The 20,300-nt window shown below is 34.9% G+C and overlaps 4 protein-coding genes and 5 non-coding genes across 9 annotated transcripts; 3 read left to right on the top strand and 6 right to left on the bottom strand.

Moving 5' to 3' along the window:
- The first annotated feature begins 104 nt into the window (after positions 1–104).
- Positions 105–1,986, top strand: K09H11.9 (Neuropeptide CCHamide-1). Its single transcript, NM_001038407.2, has 5 exons — positions 105–180; positions 1,315–1,401; positions 1,453–1,538; positions 1,583–1,671; positions 1,719–1,986. Exons 1-5 carry the CDS (start codon positions 132–134, stop codon positions 1,951–1,953), a joined length of 546 nt encoding a protein of 181 aa, NP_001033496.1. The 5' UTR covers positions 105–131; the 3' UTR covers positions 1,954–1,986.
- gcst-1 (Aminomethyltransferase) lies at positions 1,976–3,785 on the bottom strand. Its single transcript, NM_072101.6, has 4 exons — positions 3,697–3,785; positions 3,410–3,595; positions 2,749–3,353; positions 1,976–2,440 (listed from the first exon to the last, which is right to left on the bottom strand). The coding sequence occupies exons 1-4, from the start codon at positions 3,768–3,770 to the stop codon at positions 2,097–2,099; spliced, it is 1,209 nt and encodes a 402-aa protein (NP_504502.1). The 5' UTR covers positions 3,771–3,785; the 3' UTR covers positions 1,976–2,096.
- A 596-nt stretch (positions 3,786–4,381) lies between these two features.
- peli-1 (Protein pellino) lies at positions 4,382–7,295 on the bottom strand. The gene is made up of 8 exons (NM_001383308.2): positions 7,188–7,295; positions 7,003–7,132; positions 6,836–6,937; positions 6,714–6,783; positions 6,155–6,321; positions 5,627–6,055; positions 5,035–5,249; positions 4,382–4,934 (listed from the first exon to the last, which is right to left on the bottom strand). The coding sequence occupies exons 1-8, from the start codon at positions 7,289–7,291 to the stop codon at positions 4,775–4,777; spliced, it is 1,377 nt and encodes a 458-aa protein (NP_001370430.1). The 5' UTR covers positions 7,292–7,295; the 3' UTR covers positions 4,382–4,774.
- A 4,140-nt stretch (positions 7,296–11,435) lies between these two features.
- F25B4.16 lies at positions 11,436–11,651 on the bottom strand. The gene has a single exon (NR_068785.1). It is a non-coding gene; the product is annotated as an Unclassified non-coding RNA F25B4.16 (non-coding RNA).
- F25B4.11 lies at positions 11,475–11,724 on the top strand. The gene has a single exon (NR_068784.1). It is a non-coding gene; the product is annotated as an Unclassified non-coding RNA F25B4.11 (non-coding RNA).
- Positions 11,725–15,632: 3,908 nt separating this feature from the next.
- Positions 15,633–16,559, bottom strand: clec-1 (C-type lectin domain-containing protein). The gene is made up of 4 exons (NM_072099.7): positions 16,451–16,559; positions 16,320–16,395; positions 15,952–16,267; positions 15,633–15,901 (listed from the first exon to the last, which is right to left on the bottom strand). Exons 1-4 carry the CDS (start codon positions 16,497–16,499, stop codon positions 15,821–15,823), a joined length of 522 nt encoding a protein of 173 aa, NP_504500.1. The 5' UTR covers positions 16,500–16,559; the 3' UTR covers positions 15,633–15,820.
- A 34-nt stretch (positions 16,560–16,593) lies between these two features.
- On the top strand, positions 16,594–16,766 carry F25B4.12. The gene has a single exon (NR_068783.1). It is a non-coding gene; the product is annotated as an Unclassified non-coding RNA F25B4.12 (non-coding RNA).
- Positions 16,767–18,517: 1,751 nt separating this feature from the next.
- On the bottom strand, positions 18,518–18,661 carry F25B4.13. The gene has a single exon (NR_068782.1). It is a non-coding gene; the product is annotated as an Unclassified non-coding RNA F25B4.13 (non-coding RNA).
- A 215-nt stretch (positions 18,662–18,876) lies between these two features.
- F25B4.14 lies at positions 18,877–19,017 on the bottom strand. The gene has a single exon (NR_068781.1). It is a non-coding gene; the product is annotated as an Unclassified non-coding RNA F25B4.14 (non-coding RNA).
- Positions 19,018–20,300: the final 1,283 nt, after the last annotated feature.

Raw genomic sequence — 20,300 nt, 5'->3', positions numbered from 1 at the left:
GTTGTCCTTCTGGTAAAAAGTGGGCGGAGTGGGTGGAATGAAAAAGCAGCAGGAAGAAATTGGGGGAAATTGTGGGAAAACGGACAGTTTGAAGGGTTACTACAACTGACGGTTTCTTTTCTTTCACTGACATGATTATTTCGACTATTTGTTTTCTAATATTTGGGATCAGTCATATTGGTGAGTTCAAGCAGTCTCTAATGATCTAGATTTAAATAACTTTAAAATATGGAGCATACAAGACAAGTAAAAGTTGAAGTTCGACTAATTTGTGTTAAGTTCAAAAAGTTGTGGGCCTTTAAATAGTACTGTAATTTCAAAACCGTTTGTTGCCAAATTTTCAATAAGTTCTTATAGTTTTTTTGAAATAATGAACTTTAAGTTGTATAATGAATAAATATATTTTCATCAAAAAATAATGAAAATCGATAAAAATTACAGCACTCCTTTAAAGACGCACAGCACAAACGCTTCTACAGCCTGAGTAGTGATAATACTGCAAAATCACCTGCAAAATCCATTTCGGTTTGATTTACCTAGATCTACAAAAATGCTGTAGTTGAGACCCGGAGTCCACAACAGATTTTACATGGTTAAGAACGTGCTGACGTAACAATTTTTGGGGCAAAAAATTCCCGAAGTTTTGTAGATCAACCCGTGATGGGACAGTTTGACACCAAGTGATAAAAATGTGGTTAAAATATAATCACACAATTTTGAACGGAGAAATCAGAAAAATACCATTGCACGTGGTGTAAGGCTGTACCATCACAGGCTGATCTACAAAAAAATGCGAGAATTTTTTCCACGCAAAAGTATGATGTCAGCACCATCCTAAATTAGTTTAGAAGTCTGCGTCTCAATTCCCGCAATTCCCGGAGATCAAACTGACATGGGACATTCTGACACCACGTGCTATTATAATTATTACCCAGGCGCAAAAGCACTGTACCCGGTCTCGACACGATAAAATTGTGTTAAATTCTAAGAGTCGTGTGCCTATAAAGAGTACTTTAATTTCGAAATTGTGTTGTTGCAGAATTTTAATTAATTTCGCATAGTTTTTCTCAGTAAGTGTTTTCTCGTTATATTTAAATTTTCTAATAAATTTATAAAGGTTTGTCGAATCAATCTGATTACACCGAACCGAAAGTTTGAAATTACAGTACTCTTTAAAGGCGCACACCTTATCGCGTTTAACAAAAAATTGTCGTTTCGAGACCGGATATCGTATTTCTGGTGCAAAATCGCAGCATTTCCCGTCTGGATAATATTAAATTACAAAGATCTCAAGATTGCACTAATTTTTTCCAGATTGTCGAGCTTTTGGTCAACGTGTTGAATATCAGTATGAATTTGATCCAAAACAAGACACACATCCAAGGGTACATGTGAAGTTCGGTAAATCCTTTTTTTTCATAAATTCCAATTTTTCCTAGTCCTGAAATTCAGATGACGTCACCGATGAAGCTGAGCTAATGAAAATCTTCAATCATCGAAAGTCGTCAGAAGTTCGAAAGTCGCCGTCTAGATATGAGGTTAAACTTTTTTCTTCTTTGTTTAATAAATTAAAATGTTACAGTACACGCCACCTTCTTCCCCATTCTTCGAAGACAACGACCGTTTTATGGAACCATTCGAGGAAATGGATAAGGGAAATCGAGATGCCGGGTGAGAGATTTTTTATTAAAAACGTCGAGAACAAACGAAAGTTTCAGATGGCGGAACGTTCCATTTGCAGAGAATCAAGAATGGCATCGTGAATTCTTGAATCTTCCGATTCATAAATTTGTTCAACCCGAATCACAAGATTATCTGGCCGAACAAATGGCCTCGTTCCTTCGTCGTCAATCTGAATCTATTCTTTCCAGACATTTTCCCTCAATTCCACGTCATCGATTTTCAGATCCACCTGAATTTATGATAACTCCGATGCCAAAGTTCCTATTTTAATTTATTTATGATTATGACTATATATTTATATTTTCTCTTAACAAAAAAAAACAAATAAAAATTATAACAAAAACCTCTACATTTAATAAACTACAATACACGTACGGTAAAAGTGAACACGACACAAAATCGTCGCATTATTATTACTTTCCAGTAAAATAATTTGTCGGAACAAATGGCATTTTGACGACTTCTACTGGCGCCTGCTTGGCGCCGAAATCCACGACGAACTTGGTTCCGATCTTTGAATGCGATTTGTCGACGTAGGCGATTGCAATGTTCTTTCCGAGAGTTGGCGATGGGCATCCAGAAGTTACAAATCCGATGGAACACTTATCGAGAGGATCGATGAGTGGTAGATGAGATCGAGGGCATCTACCGGCTGGTGCAAGGAGACCAACACGGCGTTTTGGCCAACTTTTCTCTTTCAGCTGCTTCACAATATGTTCAGCTCCAGGGAAATCCAGGGTCTCACGACGACGCTTGGCTGCAATTTTATTTTTATATTATTATACAATATAAATTTTTGATTTTTTACGGCGAAGTAGCCGAATTTGAGACTATGTTTTAAAAATGTCACGAAAATCTTTCAAAAGTCAGTTGAATCTTCAAGAATCTAGGGATAAACGTCTGCATTCAGCTCATCTAAATTCCGCGCGAAATTTTAAAAAAAAGTTTTTAAATCTTTGAAGCTCCATAACTGACTCTCGAGAGATTTTTGTGATATTTGGCTTATTCGCCACCTTTTCAATGCATAGTTATATTTTTGACGAAATAAATGTTTTCTTCCCTTACCAACAACAAAAGCGAGACCAGCCTCGATTGGTGTTGTGTTTTCCTCGATATCAGATCCATAAAGACAGAGACCTGCTTCCAAACGAAGAGCATCACGAGCTCCGAGTCCGGCAAGCTTCACACTGCCAGCTTGTGAAGCAAGAAGACGCTCAACGAGTTGTTCGGCTTTTGTTGGATCCACGGAAATCTCTACACCATCTTCTCCAGTATATCCACATCTTGTAACTCTACATCCATCGATTCCGAACACTTTTCCAACAGTTGTCTTCATGAAAGTGAGCTTTGATAGATCAATATCAGTTCCCTCTTGCAAAACTTTGGCCATTTCAGGCCCTTGAACGGCGACAAGTCCCCGATTGTCAAGGGTCTCGATTTTGACGTCTTTTCCTTTTGACCTCCAGGCCGCCGCGTTTTCTTGAAGATATGGAAGATCTTTTTCGATGCATCCAGCGTTGGTGACAAGGAAAAGGAAATCTTTGTCAGTTTTCATGATGATCAAATCATCCTTAATTCCTCCTTTTTCGTTAGTGAAAACTGAAAGAGTTCCGCTATTCTCCTGTAGTCCTTGAACATCTGCAGTTGTCAAGCTTTCGATGAAGGCTACTCTGAAACACTATTCTGAATTGCAGAAATTAATTTTTTAATTTTCTCGTGTGCTTACCTATCTTTTCCAGTGATATAAGTTTGGAGCATATGCGACACATCGAACAAACTGACATGCTTTCTTGTGTGGATCGTGGATTCTTTGATGGAAAAGTCAGCGTACTGAGTTGGCATGTCGTAGCCGGCAAACTCCACAAGTTTTCCTCCATGTTTCTTATGTGTCTCGATTAGACATGTCTGTTTTCTGTAAATTGACATATTTTAAAAGTTGTATTGCCATTGACTTTTCTTGGAATTTCAATTTTGGATGAATTTCACAAACACCAAAATCTAATTAAAACTCACGCAGACGCTTCAGCAGTCCTGGAGAAGCAGCGCGACGCATTGAGCAGTGTGGATCTAGAAACCAATCGATTCATCGAGACAAACGCCTGCTAACAAACAAAAAATTGTGAGTGCGAGTGGACGCTTCTTATCTGTCGACGTTGATAGTCACGTTGCGACGAAGTGATAAAAAAGAGACGGACGATCAAATGTTGATAATGAAAGAAAACAGAGAATTAAATTAAACACGCCACTTTTTGTTTTTTTGTTGTTGCCTTACTATTAATTTAATAATTAATTTTTAACAGATTTTTTATTTACAGAAGCTGTGCCGAAACCATATTTTTATAATTAAAAAATTTTCCTTGGAAATATTCAAAGCTATAAACTCTACCAATAAACATAATGATCCTTCAAATAATTAGCATCAATGAGTGAATTTGTAAAATCAAAAACACATAAAGCGTCATTACGATGGAGTACCCGACTAACTGCTGAACTTTAACAATTTTTTTGCGAAAAGATAATTTTTCAATTATTTACATGAGAAATTCAAAAGAAAAATCAGAAAACAGTTGACTTTTAAGTGAGAAAATAAATAAATCGTTTAAGAAATAAATTAATATATCATGTAGATTTACTTTAAACAACACGCACCACGTAATATCGGAGTATCGTTTGTACTGAAAAATAGAGACTAGAGACTTTCAACTGATTTTATTGGAAATTTTGGAATTTCTGAAAACATAAAGAGTTTCCGATTAATTTTTCAACTGTTCTTATAAAAAATAAAGCTTTGACGTTAGTAGAAAATACACAATTATATTGTGTGGGTGAAATTCAGGGATTTACAACAACAAAAAATGATTGAAAATGTTGGCGAAAGGTGATATTCGATGACAGGTTGATTAGTTGCAAGTTGATGAACACAAATTTCAGAGAAAAATTTCCAGATTTTCGGCTTTCAGCAGAGATAGAGACCGGTTTTGAAAGGTGGTGGGGGTGTGTGCGTGGTTATGATGAGAAACAGAAGTGATTATGATTCAGAAAAAAGATGATGATGAGACAGAGACAGAAATTTGCATATATATAAAATTGTTCAAGCTTCGTTTGAAAATCGAATCGTATCGTCGTCAAAGCAATTATCTTGAAAAATGAGACGAACGAATGGACGTTCCGTTGCCAAAAGTTGGTAGCAGAATGGACAAACTGGGTCGTAACGGCAAGTTCCTTGAGGTAGAGGGATGCGGGACCAGTATCTGCAAAATTTGAAATAAAAATTATATTTATCAAAGCATATTTTCTATTAAGAATATTTAATGTATGTAGATAAGCTCAAATGCAAAGTTGAGAACTTACAAGACAGTTTGCTTGCTTGCCATGTGTCCACATGGATTAAAAGTGTGATCTAGTACACCAGAATCGAGATGAAATGATGGTTCCATTCCCATTGATAACTGCACAATTCTCTCTGATTCCACAAGACAAATCGGACATTTTCCTGATCGTTGACCACTATTCTCTTGAACTCCCCATTCGTGTCTTCCTTGAACATGTCCGCATTGGAGATACACCTGGGAAAAGTATTTATTCGAAAAAGCTAAGTGATGTTTAACAAAGTGGTAGTTTAATTTCCCTATTTTTAATAAATAGTTTGCTTGAATATTGCCAGGAAATTGTTTTAAAAAATTTTTGTCAAGAAGTTTTAAAAAACTGTTGGGAAATTTTGAAAGTCTTCCAAAAAAAAATATCTCGGTTCATTTTGAAGATACCAATACATTGTCAACTAAGAAATGATAGAAAAATAACTGAAAAATGTTTTGTTAGTTGACAATTTTTGAATAGAACAAACGATAACTGAGATATAAGATGTCACAGTTGAAATATATACTAATAGAGGAAATATAGTAGATTATTTCAATAAATAATTTTGCAGTTGACTAAGGCTTACATATGGTTGTCTCCTATTAATTTGCCGTCCATTCCTTTTCTTCGGAATCACAAGAGTATTCAAGTTAACTGGACATTGTGGTCTTCCAGCATTCAACCGATCTAATGCCATCTCGAGCTCTCTCATTTTTGGAGATCTCTCCAATCCATCAGCCGTTCTCCATAAAATAGTTGCTCCACAAAGATCAATTAAAGTTCCATCTTGAAGCATATTTGTCCACTCTGGCACAAATACTCCTTTTGCCGAACTACTTCTAGTAACACGTGGCTCATAGACATCTCCATTAATCGATACTTCACGCCATTTGTACATTGGTTTGTCAACTGTATCATCCAAAAGATCATCTTTATTTGGGTGAAGAAGAAGAACTCCGTTTGTTGTGAGACCATCAACTTCTCCGTTTGATTTTGTCCATTTCAAGGATTTTTTCTGGAAAATAAATAATTTATGGTCTTTCTATCCAGCTTTCAATTTTAACTAATGGTGTCAACTAAATTCAATAGTTGTTTAGAAGCTTATAAAACTCACATTAATTGAAATATTTTGGTGTGCATCGAATCCTGCCGCGTATAAATATGCTTTATTTGAATTTTCTCGATCAATCAGAATACGACACGCAAATCTACTGATAGTCGATGTTCGATCTCCCTTTTCGAGTACGTCGATTTGTGGGCGAGCTGGTACAGCGGCGTCGGCTGAAAAACTAGTTAGCATCTTGAAGCTGTTAAAATTTATGTGCATTTATCATAGTAAAAAGGATTATATATATATATATTTAGTTACTCAAAAAATCTACATTATCTTGGAAAATTTGGCAATTTACTATTTTGATTTAAAAATATATTATGAAGTCAACACATTGATTTCGGCTGTGGTATTACATATTCTGATATTTGGTAGAGATTTTACAACGTTTTAACATTGTTTTGCGACATAATTTTAATTTTTAACAATAGTGGACTCCGTAACATCTTGGTAAAATTGTGACAACTATTTAAAAAATTATCTAAATAATTTGGAAAATGCCAAGAATTCACAAGTGTTGAAAATTTACTTTTCGAGATCTTTTTTTCTATATTTTACTTACAATGCTCTGGTAGAAACATCCACGTGTCAATTACAGTGAAATCAATCTGATCATCTGATGCTCGACCAATCTGAAAACATACCAACTTTAAGAAAATCTAGGTTTTCTCAAGTATTGAGTACCTGAAACATGTCTTTGGACGGATCTGCTGCATACTCAATAACTACTGATTTGTTAGAGTCGCTGTGAAATGAAACTGTGTGCCGTGCTTTGTCCTTGGTTAGCTGAAAATGTTTTTATTGATTCATGTAAATTTGCAAAAATAAAAAAAAATAAAAAATCAACTCACTTTGGTATCTGAAGTTGATACATTATGTACTGTACATTTCTTGATTCCATTTGCAGAATCACGTCGTCTTAGAACTTTTTTCGTTAGATATCTTTTTGAGGTGGCACGATTTTCAGCCTGACCATTGAATCTGGAATTTTTGTTAAAATTATATATATTTAATTTCTTTAAAATATGATTCCCACCCTAAAAGAATAAGCTCTCCATAAATATCATCGTCAAGAATGGCTTCATTGGAGTAGGCAGGTGGACTTGGTGTGCCGTTTTCCAATTCGCTTTCATCCACCATTAATCTGAAACTCAACATACAAATTTAAAATTTAAAACCTTATTATTATTGAAAAAAATGTAAGGCAGTATTGGGTTTGGAACGGAATTTAGTGCTAAAGAGTGAGAAATTATGGAGTTTAAAATGCGGGTTTCGTTGCCATTGGAGACAGTGGCGCCGTGGCGACAACGCCCATGACATTTCGGTTACTTGTGAGGACAATTGAAAAGTGTCGAAATTCTTAGAGATCTATGAGCTAAAAGCTTTTAGGTGCATTCAATCGAATGTTCATTGCGCGGGGTTTCCGTCAATTGCGGGCCAAACTTGAGACACTACATCCATTTTGGCACAATTCTTTATATATATATGAAAATTTTGGTAAAGTTGGAGTACCGGTAATGGAGATATAGATATCATAATAAAATACTCAAATAAATTAGTTTTTTTCAAAGTTAAAGTTTTGGTAAATTGCCAAAATTTCAGAAAATAACACATTTTTTGTTTTGCAGCAAGTTCGAACTCCTAGAATGTTTAAATTCGAGAAACTGAAATGAAATGAAAACTTAAAACCTATTTCCAAAAAACTTCCAAAATAATGGTAGGTGAACACTGCCAAAAAAATTTGCACTATTTGACAGTAAATTAAAAAGTTCCAAAACAATTTTGAAAAGTTTTACTATGATAGCTGACTATTTTAACATTTTTCTTACGTTTTTAAATAATTTTTCCCGGTGACGATACTCCATCTTTAAATATAAAAAAAAGCTAAAAAAATCCTAGACAAATTCCAAAAAAACCTTTCATTAAGTAAAATATTACTATATCTCCATATGCCTGGACATAAAATCGCCTTACTAACATAATATACAAACGAGTTTATGAATGACCAGAGGGGTGGATGTGGGAGATGAAGAAAAAGAAGGAAAAGTAGGAAGAGGAATAGAAGGGAAATGACATTCAGACAGGATTCGATTGCCTCACTTTTCAACTACTTTTGGATTGGTAAGTACGCTCAATGAGTATGAAAAGTAACGGATTTCCAATTAGAAGAACTGAGAATGGGTAAAGTTCTCTAGAATCAGGTGTTTTAGTTTTGTCTAGTTTTCAGAGAACTCAGGTGTAAAGATCTTGATGAAGATTAGAATCACATGAAAAGTATAGAAGTTATGAAAACAAAATTGTATGTCTTAAAATATATAAAACAAAATATGAATTTACTTTAAAAAATAAAAATTTGGACTTGCTTGAAAATTGTAAAAAATCAAAACTTTTGGCTTGCAATTTTTCATTTGTATTTTTCTCTGACAGCGTGAGAAAAATTAAAAATTTTAAAGTGTTTTAAATAAAAAACTTTTAAAGAACATTAAAAAAGCAATATCCGTTGTATTCTTTGTAATAAAAAAAAAATTTGTATCAATTTTCGACTATTTTAAATTTACACCGAGCCAAAAGCCAAAAGCAACTAAAAATCTACGTCAATGCTCTCACTGGGAATGTGCTCAAAAACGTTGGTAGAATGCGCCAATTCGCAACAAAGTACAATGTGGAAAATTAATAAATTGATGAGGAACACCGTGAAAATCAAGAAAAATTAAAGTATAAATTTTTCAAAACGTTTAATTATATTTTTGAATCTAAAATATATGTAAGTTTTCTACATAAAATTTCAATTTCATACTACTGTACCTTTAAAGAAAAACTCGGAATATATATATAGATACATTTAAAGTTTTGTAGATATATTTTTGTTGGAAAAATGTAATATGAATACCAAAACCATCTAACAAATAATTGGATATCGATCCGCTCAATGACTACACTCTACACACTGTTCATTTAACATTTCTACAATTCTCCAGTTTTTTTTTTCAAAATGTCAAAAACCATAAATTGTGCATCATGGGAGTGATCAGGAGCATATGAAAATAGTGATAAAACTGATCTTTAAAATTTGTAGCTAGAAAACAATTTTTGAATACAGAAAGACGTAAAGTTGTGAAGATAGAAATAAAAACGAGAACTTGCAGGTCTCTTGGAAGTGTCAGACCAGGTGGCAATGACAATTAATTTAGTTGGAAGAGACTGAAGAAGAAAGGGATGGCTCGAACATATACACCCGTAGGGCCCTGAGGACAATAAGAGGACAACCTCAACTGGCTGACTGACACACATATACCACGTACACAAGGTGCAAAGAGGGAAATAGTAAGAGGTGACGAGAAATAGAGAAACAAACAAAAATGGACAGGCTGATGGAGAACGAAGAAGGCCATTTATGTATTCGAGTGGGTCGGGTGGAGAATTGAATGGTGGCAGATGTTTCGGAAAAATCGGAATTTTCTAGTGAAAATTATTTTTGAATAAAATGAAACATTTGGCCGGCCGAGGCGGTTTTTGAACTAGAACACACAATAAATGTCAAAGTGTGTCCTACAAATTAATGTGGTTTTGGTTGTGCAACAGCTGGAAAATTGTGCCTGCTGATTTGATTCATCTGATAGAAACGAGTAAAAGTCACATTTAATTTTTTTAAAAGTGATGTGGAAATCGATTACAATGAGCTTATAACTATGGAAAAGTTTAAAAAAAACGCTAGATATTTTTTATTTAATGCTGAAAATTGAGCATCTTCTTGTGTTGGAAAGTCCCAAGTTGAGTTCCTTTGCGTTTCTCAGAGCTTTTCACAATTGAGCTCGCGTAATTTTTATTTAACACAGAAGTGGGCGGCAGTTCTACAAAATTACCTATTGCGCCACATTTTTCCAATTTTAAAGGGATTTCTAAAAATGCCCAAAAAGTAGCGAATTGCGAGGAATCAGAGCTCGATGATTTAGTCATTGGAAATTTCAACTTTTAGATTATTTTTTAAGTATTATCTCCGACGTTTCAGCTTAAATAAATGTTATTTTTTAGATAAATCAAGTGATTTTCTTTATTTTGACATCAATTTCTAATGAAAATTGTTAAAAAACGTAGTGCGATAGGTAATTTTGTAGAATTGCCAAAAATAATTGCTGTACACTCCTGAATTGAAAACATAATTAAAATTTTGGTTTTCCTCAAATTGATTATTATGCTATGTATGAGAAAATTAATAAAAAAGGGTAATAATTGACAATTGAACGTTGCATAATTATAATTGTTTTCGATGAAAAAAAAACAATGTAACACAAAAAATGCAATTTTTCGATAAAAAACTATCTTTATCAAAATTATGGTAGTTACTTACACACATTGCACAAATATTTCACGAAACAACATATAAATCAGTGATTCATAATTTGAAAATGATGTGATTCTATGAGCTTTGTCGTCATAGTATCTGAGCATTACAAAGCTCAACGTAGCAGTGAACCAATCTACGTCGTATTGGAAACTTTTAACGATTACTAACCGGAAACCAGAAAGCATCCAATTACTTTAAAACAATGTTCTGTGCCACGCGGGACTGCACCAGGTCGACTACTATTTTATTAGCGCAAGTTGAGGACACACATCCGGATTCAATTCACTTGGACAGGAAGACACGGACTTTAGCTAATTGAACTTTCAGTGCTCTTTTCCAATTTCATCCTTGCACTTTTTGTCGTCAAAAGTGGTTGCGCGTGTGCATACCTTGCGTAGAACTGAAAAGGATCCATGAAAAATATTTAAGGGAAGTAGAATATTTCAGAACTTGGAAAGAAAAATGTTGTGAAGACTTTGACCAAAAATTAGAAAAAAATCGTTAAAAATTTAGAGAAACCTTTAAAAATTTTGTAACAGTTATATTTTCTCATTGCGGCCCAGTTTCTATAGTTTCTACTAAACAAAATCCAAAAACGACTTTTCTCCACTTCTGAATATTTTAAAATCTCTATTCAAAAGCTCTTAAAATGCTCGCTAGGTAACTAAAAATTTCAAAACTTTTTCGAGGCTGAAACATATTAACATTTGAAAGACGAATATAAAAAACAGAAGTGAGTCAAAAAATCAATTCACAAGTCTTTAAAAAAAATGAATGTAATAATGATGCCATGGATTTTCATAAATAACAAGGAATTGAAAGGCTTCGTCTGTTATTAGGAACTTATTTTCCGAATATATTTTCTATTAATCCTTAGTATAATTTAAGGAAAACACAAAATTGAAAACAAATGACAGATTTTTTTAGAATAATGTTGAAAAAACGAATATCTTGTCTAATCTTAAGAGGCATGGAGACATAGACATCTAGAGTAAACTAAGTGCTCTCTCGGCGAGCACAAAGACACGGGTGGTCCGTGCGGCGCTTTGCAACGCGCGGAGCAATGCAGAACAAGACTCTCTCTTATACTTCTCCTTTTCCGCTCCGTCCGTTTAGTACAAAATCTTGCTCTCTCCTCCCAGTCTGTGTAAGAGCGTTAACAACAAAAATGACAAACAAAATTGGCGCTGAGCCCCCTGGCACCGATGGTTCCAGTAATTGTTGAGTATGGGGCGTGTGACACAAAATACCCGCAGTGTTGTCCCAAACCAGCAGTTATAATTTCCATTTTTCTAGTCCAAAAATGGCTATTTTTGACAAGTTACCCACATTTTTGTTTGAAAACATCCTATACTTATATCCATTGACGCGTTTTGTTTTCAGCAAAGTTTTACCAAACTACTGTACTCCTAGTAAAACAGAAAAACAACCCTCAAATTAAAATGCTCACCATTTAAGGGAAAACAAATATTGCAAGACTGAAAATGCTTGAAAATAGGTGAGATCACGAGCTTGGTGTTTACACTGACGTGGTTAATCCCGTCCCTCCTCACTGATATTTTGGGATAAAAAGGATGATGACGATTGAGAGGATGACATCCGTTTTTGGAATTCAGTGTCGTTGTTTTTAATGAACTTTGAGGTCGAACGTGATTAGGAGAATGAAACCAATGAATGTTCAATGAAAGGATTCTAATAGGGTTTCCACAATTAGAGGAATGAAGCTCAAACTAACAAAAACTAGTGGTAGAGCGAAAATGACTATGAAAATGTTTGAACATTTCAAGTAAATTAAAATACAAAAAATAATTTTAAAAAATAATCAAAAGAATTCATTTCTCCCTAGCTCCTTGCCCAAATTTGTCTTGTGTTGTTGTAAGCTACAGTAACATTGGCGGAAGTTCAAATTTGGGCTAAGTCTAGATGAGCCTGAACTCTTGTCAAAAAACTCTTGTCAAAGTTTTGACAAAGTATTGCTTCTTTGAGCTAAATTAGAGCAAGAAACTAGCTCCAAATCCAAGTAAATTTTAAGGTTGGAAAGTAGCTTGTGAGATTTTTGTCTTATTTTATTCCACTCAGTAAAAATATAAAACACTGCATGAAAAAATTCCGAGAAGCACAAAAACTGCAATTCAGAAAAACCAAAATCACGATAATTTTAAAAAATGATTACCATTTTTATTTGGGGTGCGTAGAACCTTAAATAAAATGCCAAGAATCTATGACACATCAACAAAAAAATTAGTTACTCGGTGTCATGTGGAGGGTGTGAACGAGGGTTCTGGTCATAAACACAAACTGCGAGCCCTTCAGAGTGAGACCATCAAGTATCTGATGGTGATAAATAACTGATAATGTGACACAGTGGTACGAGTTTTGTGTGTTGACTGACAAAACATTTTGCACTGGTCTCCACTTCAGTAAACAATATAAAATCTTTATGAAAAAAAACTAGAGAGTGCCTGAGGAAGCCTGAATTTTGAAGAAGGCGGATGACAAAAATGGAAATGAAAGGCAGAAAAGATAGACTCAATCTGTGTGAGTATAGGCGTCGAGAGAGAAAAAGAGAGATACTTTGGAGCTTGGAGACGTTTGACCAAAAGCTTCTTGTTGCTTGCTTTTTGAGGTTTTCGAAAGGATGTGTTAAGGATATAATAAGTTTTTAGATACCTAATTCTCATAAGGCATTACAATAAGTGTTCAAAAAAGAGAAAGTTATTTCTGAAATGTATTTTTTCACTGAATTGGTGAGGCCTGTAGAATTGCTCCAAAAATTGATTTTTGGCAGACTTTTGATATTTTTGGGTCTTTTTGTAAGTTTTGCGTCATATACAATACTCAAAAAAAAATCAAGATGAAAACATTTTCAACGTCATTCCAAAACAAAAACGACACTTTTGGGACTTGAAGAAGCTCATATTTTCCGATTCAAAAACCAAAAAAAAAAAGAAAACGATACATCTTACTTCAACCATTGTCAAAAAAAATTTTGAAAAATTGAGGAAGAAATTGGAGAGGAGTGAGCATGATGTTTATTTGTTCAAGAGCTTCTCCTCCTTCTACTTTTCCACTTGGTATTACAATTTTGGATGAGACTGGGCGGACAGGAAAGAAGAAGAAGCATCGAAAGAGAAAAAAAAGTGAAGAATAGGAATAAGAAGAAAAACAACATTCTGTAGTGAGTCAAAATAAAATTTGGTGTTTTTTTTGTTATTTTTGTGCAAACTTTACGTTTTGCTTATTGTCGACAACCAGTAAAAAATAAGACAAGAAGATCAATAAACATACTGATAAGAACAGTGGCAAGTGGTAAGCAAATTTAAAGTTCTGTTACGCAAACATTTTTTACAGTACGAAGGCACAAATTATAGTTGGCTAGAATTTTTTAAAAATGTTGAAACTTGGAAAAAATTTGATATTTACAGAGATTTCTAAGGATTCCAAGACTTTTTGTAACGCCAAAATTCACCGAGGTTTCCGAATTCTGAATATTTTGAGGATAATTAAAGGAACTAATTTTTGCATAGAAAATTTTGAATTTTATTTCTCTCCCAGAATATCTCCAATAGTTAGCTTCAGAACAACTAGATATTTTCAACAAAACTACTGAACAATTTTGAAAAAAAAATCCCTCCGATATCTCAATTTCCAGTTTGAAAAATCTGGTAATTTGCGAAATTATGCGAATTATGCGAATATTCGGTTTCATTACATCTTGAAATACGCTCTAAAAATTATGTCTAAAAATGTTATGTAGATATGTGCATTTCAAAAAAGTTAATTTACCGTGAGATATCAATATTTTAAATGGTACATAAGATGGAATCAACCATGTATAGGAAAGATCACGTTTTGTCAAAACTTTAACTAGAGATATACATGTATGTCGGACAACTAATTTTAAAAGAATGCGCCTACTTCTGGCATTAAATAATTCGCAAGAGAACAATTTAATTTTTCCGTTATAAAACTCTATTTGAAGTTTTGAAAAATTGAAATTCTTGCCTTAAAAATGATATTTTTCATCCTACGCAAAACTTTTTTGGCGAAGTTTTCAATTTTCAAATTTTTTTACAGAGGAATAATCATTTTCCCAAATCTTTTCTATCACTTGTGTTGTGCATTTTAGTCCTTTCTAAAAATTACCATTGAACATCATGTCCGTGCTCATTTTTTGTGGTGGCATTTCAGAAGCAACGATGATCAGAAAAAAAATCCGCAACTCTAGATTTTCTTAATCCAATTTTAGTGAGATACTCTTTGCAAATAATAGTAATATTATATTTCTGAACATGTTTTCTAAAACTTTTCTGTCAGATTTAAAACAGACCAATTGGAGTCAAATCAATCATTCTTCTCTCCTCTGCCATACGGTTCAATAGGCAAACCATGTCCTGATATCCGACCTACCAGAAAACAGAGTTTCCAATTAATTGGTGTTTAACTCTTAATCATTTTCAATGTACTTTCTTTATTGAACACATCAAAAATTATTTGTAAACCCGTTTCGATCAACTCTAAACCCCAACTGTTCAATTAGATTTCGTTGCAAAATGAGAACGGAAATGAAATTGTCCATTATCAATTCTCGCTCATTTGCAACTATCCAACTTGATAGATTGAAAGAAGATAGCCGCCAAATAAAAAAGATCAGAGAAAAATTAAAAGTTTCGTGACTGTAATTGAGATGAGATTTCTTTTTGAGAACATTATGGGAATTATTATCAAACAGTTTCAATTCGAGTTCCTTTCTCTCCCATCAGATCTTTCAAGGGCGTTCTGGGATGAGATACTCACGCACGCACACATACACACCGATTATCATTTATCACTAAACCATAGTCAAACTTCATCAATCAAAAATCCCATCTCCGAAACTGTTCATCACAGTCGATTCAATTCATTTCATTCATACAATCAGCAGGAAAAACCACCGAAAAAAAGAGAAGCAGAAAAGATAAAGGCGGATCCTTGCGACCGATGTTACTGTGTCGCAAAAGAAAAATCGCCGGAAATCGCCAGTGTGTATGTGATTGTGAGAAGGAGATGACATTGGGAAAGAGGAAGAAATAAGGGATCACTTCCAAATAGACTCGACACACTCCCAGTTTAATGAGTAAATTGAAAACAAAACCACACTTGCAAGTAGGTTTATTCATTTCTTTATGATTCAAGAAAATTTACAACAGAAGAAATTGTACACGTAAGCAGGCAGGGGGGCAAAATAGCAAAAGCATCTAAAAGCTTAGCAGATGAGTATCATTCGAAGATTTTTCTGGTTCATTCCTTTCGAAACGCTCGAAATTGTCATTTGATGGGCACATTTAAGAGCGGTGACGCATGAAACGGAATCCATTTACGGAGTTGTTGGATCCAGAGTAGGAGCTTGCAGAGTAGGCGGCTTTCTGGAAAATGTTAGATTTAGAATATGTATCCTAGTAGATGTGTAACAAACCTTCTCGCAAATGGTGAAAGTCTTCTTCTTGCAGCAGGATTGGAACCATTCTCCGTTTCCGTCCATCTTGATGCAACGACGAGCACGGTTCATTGGTGGTTTTCTTCCGTCCTTCCAGTTCTCAAAGTTTCCATAACGAGAACCATCAGAGTTGACGTAATGCTGATCTTTTCCAAAGAAAGCTGCTCCAGTCCAAATCTCAGACCAACGAGACAATTCGTGAACGAATTGATTCTCTTCTGGACTGTCAATGGAGACGTGATGAGCACCTTGGAAGAGGCACTTGAACTCGGCAATTGTCCATGGAAGGTTTTCACTGAAAAAATGGACGAATAAGAGATACATCCAAAATTTAAATATTCACTTACTCAATGAGCTTATAACAGGAATTGGTTTGTGGGAAATATCTCCAGTTGGAATCACCGCATGGATCAGCGAGAACTTCTAAAAAAAAGATAAAAGTTAAAACAAAGAACACATAAATGGGTACGGTAATCACCTGGAATCAAAAAAGCCGAAACAACAAGAGTAATAAGAGCGAGAACCATCTTGAGTGTTCGAATCAGTGAACCAGACCGTTTGAATGCTGGTGATGTGTATTAGTGAAGATGACGCTCCACCGCGCAACCATTATATAGAATCTCGGCGTGCGCGGAGAAAAGAGATGGGGGCGGCGTCACCTCGCCTCGATTCGCTTCCGGGGCGCCGTGTGGCACACAGTACCTCCCCCTCAAAACGATGATCTTTTGCCTTTTTTTCTTGTGTTGCTTTCTTTCTGTATTCTGCAAGAAGATGACCAGCTGGCTTTGGCGGTGTGGGTGGTAGGCGGAGCCTGATTACATTATGAAAAGTGTGTCTCACATGACGTCAATTGTAACTTTCTAAGGTTTAACCAGTTCATGGAAATTGGTTGTTCCGGTGAAGGAACGTAATGAGCTCATTGATGATTAGATTAATCCAGTCTAATGAGATCCTGAACAGTTGTCTTTTTCTTCGTGGATCTAATTACCTCAAGTTAGGAAACCGGTCAAGTTCAATATGTTCTCAACACACACATCATCTTTTGATTCTGAACAGTAAACATATAGTTTAGACTAGAAACCAAAAGGTTTTGAAATGTTTCTCTTCCTAATCCAAATGAATCATGGTTTGAATAATATTAAGGTCAATTGGATTGGAACTCTCTGACTAATCAAAGAGGTTTCAATCATCTGAGAAAATTGGAAAATTAAGTGAGTGACCAAACAGGATTCGTATGGGTGTAAAGTGCAAATTTTGGTTTTGTTTCCTAAAGTCGATCTGTGTATTTTTTTTTTGCTTTTTCATAAAACTACCCCTGTAAGATCAGACATAATGTGTTGAAAATTGTTATAAGTTTATCTGTCCATTGCGAAGACTGGAAGATAGCTCAAAGTAGTACGGTCTGAAAATTTTCACGTTGTTTCTGAGACTTTCAATTAGGCGCCTCAATGCCGGCCTTGCCTGCCTTACGGCGACCTCAGCAGGCCTTATAGGCTTGACCTGTTGTCTGTTAAAGGTGTTAAAAGATCACACGCAAATTTTGTTCTTTATTGATTAATTTAAACTCAAAAATTAATTGAAATGTGAACAGAAGCTCTATATTTTACTGAAAGTTCCTGAAAGTTATAACTATCTTCACTACCCCTAATGATCTACTTTGAAGACCTACATCTTGGTGTTTTTTAAACTTTAAAAGACGTTTCATCGACAAAATATAGCAAAATATGTTTGCACGTTTTTCGACATTTGACGAAATTTCGATAAAACTAAAGGCTACTGAGATATACATAAGCTCTCAAAGTAGAGCAAAAGGGGATATTAGGTTTTATAACATGGTCATCATTAAGTTTTAGGTACATTTATCTAGAGTTGGTTCTATAAAACTTGCTATCTAGCAATAAGTTGGTTCTCCAGAATTGCTTTCTGTACATATTATTTTGTGCATGTTTTGCAGTGAGCAGATGAAAAAACTTTACCTTGACATTTTTTTCCTCATTTTTAGACCTCTACATTTTTCAGTTTCAATAGATTTGTCTAAAAACCCTGCCATTAGAAAATTTTCAAAATATCTCTTTCATCTGGCGGATAACTACACACTTTTTTGCAATGAAGCACGTTGTAACAAGACGAAAAATGGACAGATTGTCCATTTTTCTCAAGTGTACTATTTATTTTCTATAATTTAACCCTGTTCGCATCCTTTTCAGACATACAAAATCCGATTTGTTTGGATGAGAATCGACTTGCAGCAGGTTTATTGCACTTGACAACTAATCAAATCAGCCGCTTTTTACCATTTCGTTTGTGTGTTGACTAACTGACCACTGCAAAGAGAACTTCATTCGTTGTGCATTAGGGCCCGAATCATCACATTTCCGGTCTTTATCGAGACACAGAGGAGCCTTTTCACTATAATGAAATTGTTTGTTGAAAATTGATGGACACTAACATGATGAGTGTGTGTCCGCCGATTTGTACTTTATTCGATCTGAACGTCTGAACGGTGGTATGGTATCAGCAGAAAAAATCGAAACCTAAACGACCAACAGGTTTCAAATTAATTGGATCCGGAAGTTGGTGGTGCAGTGCAGAAACAGAAACCACTAGCAGCCTTGTACCTTGTATCAACATTTGAACGATTTCCGGTTTTATCAATCTGTTCCCTCTCCCCTCTCTGCAAAACCCCCTCAAACCTTTTTTGTACTCGTTTTCTCGTTCATAATCTTCTATCCATTTCTTTTTATTTCTTTGATCCCCCGTTTACTTCCCCTCATTATCAGTGATAACCATCAGATTAATTGTAATTGTCTGTCTCTATGCCCGCGCCAGAACTCAGCTGTTGCAGGACCGAACACTTTCCATTTTTTTGCAGGAAACTCTCGACGGAAGGAAGAAACAACAACAACTGTGTTAATGTTAAGAACAGAGAGATGAAGATGATGATAGTTTCGGCGAAATTCGGCGCATAAGTGGGAGTGTTCCCACGCGCGGATCTCAGTAGATGTGTGTGCGAGAATGACGATCGGAAACTGACAACGAGAATGAAATGAGAATTGAGAAAAAATCGCAGACAAAAGGCGAAAAGACGATGTAGTAGGAGTAAATGAAAATTTTGGGGGAAAAAAGATGACTGAAGATCTTCTTGTTTATTTCTTATTTCTCGCGACCTTTCCAAGATTATATTGCAACAATAAACACATATATTCGGGGGATTTTTTTGTTTCAATCCTTTCTCCCATTGATCATTGCTAGTTGGTTAGCTATTCTGTTTATTGAACATGAAGAAATGAAATCGTAGACGATCATGGTCACTGGGTAAGATACTTTTTAGAGAACAGGACAACTTTTAGTTACAGTAATTCTTGCAGATACTGTACTTGCTACCAAATTCTATATTTTAACAGCTAATGCCAAGCAATTCAAATTTTTTAACAAATATTCTGCCACTCTTCTCGTCATTGGGCTCCAGCTTCTTGCCCAAGTTTGGCCCAAAAAATATTAATTTGGATAAGAAGCGGGCTGAACTTGGACAAAAATTTGGCAAGACTTTGAATTCAATTTAATTCAGGCTGCATCAGAGTTTAACCCAAGTTTCACATAACTCCTGACAAAGGCCCAATCTTTTCTTGCGCTATTTCAAACTTTGGTAAAATTTTGGCAAGAGTTGGGTGAGTTAAACTTTGGTGCAGCTTGAATCCAAGTTTTGCCAAAGTGTTGCCCAACTTTTGCCCAAGGTTAGCCTGATCCAAGTTAATATTTTTGGATCAATCTTGGGCAAGAAACTGGAGCCAAATGCCGAATTTGGCTAAATTTGCTATTGAACCCTATCAGAAAGCAAGTCCAAAAACTGTACAAAGGTATTACCAAACTTTTCCTAAAAAATAAGTTGCCAAAAGTTTGTCCAAAAGTTGACCTATTACCCAAATTTTGGACGCACCTTTGAAGAGTACTGTAATTTCAAACTTTCCTTACTGTAGAGTTTGCATTGATTTTTTTTAAAGTTTTTCTCACAAATTGTTAAAATTTAAGTGCTTATACATAATTTTATACTTGCGTTTTTCAATTAAATCTCATCGAAAAATCACATAAAAAACAAGGAAAATTCCGCAGAAACGAGAGTTTAAAATTACAATACTTTGTTCGCATTAGACTAAAAATTTTCGATCCAGATACGGGTACCGTATTGATAGATCAAAAAATTTAAATTTTCGCGGCATTATGCTCACATCGCAATTTAACTGTGTTCACGGCTTGAACCTTTTGGGAACACTCAAACTACCTAATTTGTGTTTTCAAATGGCATCACCTTGCAACTACAAAAATTGACC

Source organism: Caenorhabditis elegans, chromosome V (genome assembly GCF_000002985.6).
Source record: "Caenorhabditis elegans chromosome V".
Lineage (NCBI taxonomy): Eukaryota > Metazoa > Nematoda > Chromadorea > Rhabditida > Rhabditidae > Caenorhabditis > Caenorhabditis elegans.
This window is presented reverse-complemented; position numbering and strand designations above follow the sequence as displayed.